This window comes from Branchiostoma belcheri, unplaced genomic scaffold (genome assembly GCF_001625305.1).
Source record: "Branchiostoma belcheri isolate BF01 breed outbred unplaced genomic scaffold, Haploidv18h27 scaffold8, whole genome shotgun sequence".
NCBI lineage: Eukaryota > Metazoa > Chordata > Leptocardii > Amphioxiformes > Branchiostomatidae > Branchiostoma > Branchiostoma belcheri.
Window position 1 is genome coordinate 1,908,438 of NW_017804464.1, and position 2,331 is coordinate 1,910,768.

The 2,331-nt window shown below is 44.8% G+C and overlaps 1 protein-coding gene across 1 annotated transcript in view; it reads right to left on the reverse strand.

The window, feature by feature from the left end:
• Nucleotides 1-1,733: 1,733 nt before the first annotated feature.
• Nucleotides 1,734-2,331, reverse strand: part of LOC109486284 — a 12,782-nt gene continuing 12,184 nt past the window's right edge. The window contains exon 6 of the mRNA XM_019790076.1: nt 1,734-2,331. This exon is cut by the window's right edge and continues 3 nt beyond it. Coding sequence (XP_019645635.1) covers nt 1,908-2,331 — 424 coding nt within the window. The 3' untranslated portion in view covers nt 1,734-1,907.

Consider the following 2,331-nt stretch of genomic DNA (forward strand, 5'->3'; position numbering starts at 1 on the left):
CTAGTTCACCTAGAGCTTTCGACCTATGGTCTAACAATGTCAACTTTGAACAGATGCAGCAAAAATATGGCCCACATAACTTGGAAAGTTCTTTATTTAAACTTCCTGCAACACAAACATTTATTTGGTAATTCTATTCTAGTGCATACAAAACGACCAGCAGCAGTATTGGAGCCAGCCACCATGGCTGTTGCCCCAAGTTGAGTGATTTATATTCCTAGATAAGAGGACGACCTTTGTCACTGCATGAAATGACTTATGAAATGGCTCCTTGCGTCCTGGTAATGAAAAATGGATGCATTCTACTCTCTCAAGCGTTTGAAGCGGAGGAAAGATGACATGAAAAACATCTAGATTAAAAGTATGACTTCAGGGCATAACGAGTATGGGTAGAGTAGAATGTTAGTTTCTTGTGTTCACAGTGCATTAACCATGACATATGCCCTTGCGTGTAGTTTGAGTGGTAAGAATGCGCCTTTCCTTGTACATGGGTGGTCACGTTATATCTTTGGTTCCTTTCAAGCACAATTTTCCATAAAAGAACCAAGAGCTCCCTTGGTTTCGCTAATGGCAGGTGTACAGTTTCCGGAGGAGCTCGTATATTGGCATCTGGACAGATCTATGAGATACGATTGGCATATTTCTTTCATGCGGCTGCGTCACAGCGGCACTCAGGGGGCCTCTAATGGTCTCGTCAGTGTTACATCATCCCAGTGTGATAGACTCCGGGGTGACAGCTGCAATTTTTCATCATTCCGCTCGTGTATGGAGTGCTAAGAGCGTATATAGTGAAGCCGAATTCATGGCTCGAAATGCTCTATATATGCTGATGATATGCACTTTAGTGTAGGTAAAATTGAGAATTAATGTGCAAGTGTTTCTGATACTTTCCTGCACCTAACCTGCACTGGGCTTACACACAAATGCAGGTGTATGTGGATTTATACTAACTGTATTGACTCATCACCTATAATGCCAGTGATTTTTTTGACACTTGAAGTGATTCATACTTCCTAAATTCTGGGTGGTGCAGGTAAGATTTGTCTGGTGCAGGTAATTTTGAATGTTGCACCGGCGCAGGTATGCAGAAAATATATTTTGAGCCCTGGCATTGCTCTACCAGCTAACGCAAAAGCGTTATGCACAGCCAGAGGCCCCAGCTAATAACCTATACCCAGAAAAGTGTCGTGAACACCGTCTGTGTTAAGAATGATAACTTCCTCATGACGTCATATAGTCATTTCTGCGAGCCATATCGGCGCCATAACTGCAGATCTGGGAATGTCAAGTTCATTGCCACAACTTATGTCTCGGCTTTTCAGAAATACCGACAGACTCTGTCTGTGAGATAAAAAGAAAGTACTCTGTCGTTTCAAGTCTTCCACACTTTAATAGTCCCCGGTAAAGTTGCTTTCACTTGGTAGGAAAGTTCTTAAAGATATTTCATGAATAACAATTGCTTTCGTTACGACGAAGGGCTTAGCTACTGAGTATTTTGCTTCAGACATGGTAGGATCAATATGACGTTCTTTGTTTTGTTTCCAATGGGTGGAAAGGTCACAGTAAATTGAATTACACAGGAGCAAGTGTGACCAAGCTTATCAACACATAGTTTCTAGGCCATCATAGATACATCTCTGAACACCAAGACTGCACACTGTGCATTAAGCGTGCTGCATGGTTTATTTTCCACCGGGATACTTTTTGGTTTACAAAAGTTTCGAGTGCAGCAACATTTTTAAGATGCATTGAAGTAAGGTGCTTGCGCGTGACCTGACCACATTACACTGTAGACCTTCAGATATGGTCCAACGATTTTCACATTACAAAATAGAAAGCCATATTCCCTTTATCATACATATCGTAGGAATTTAATTCTGCAGGATATTTACATGCGATGTAGACCGTTAGTCTGGCACATGGTTTCGCTCTCTCAGTTTTGCTGCTTCCCGTTTGTCCTCGTCGCAGCAGCCGCTTCCTCTGCACTCCAGGCAGTTACACGCCTTCTCCTCCGACATTTCGGACGACTGTCTCTGTAGTGGAATGACGAAGTATTCTTTCTCTGTGTCCGGGCTGGAGTGGTGTGTGTCGATGTTCTCTTTGTTGCTGCAGCCGCGGTGTTGAGGAGCGTGCTCCTGGCCGTCAGGTCTGTCCTGCCCCCGGCCGTGCTCCGATGTTTCTGCGGCCTCCCCGTTGTGACAGGCCGTGCCGTTACAGTAGCTACGGTTGGTGATGTCCAGACAAGCCCCGGGGAACGCGCCCATTTTGCCGTCGCTGGTGCCGTAGAACCACCCGGAGGAACTGGCCTTCAGAACCTGGACGGTGTCGTTC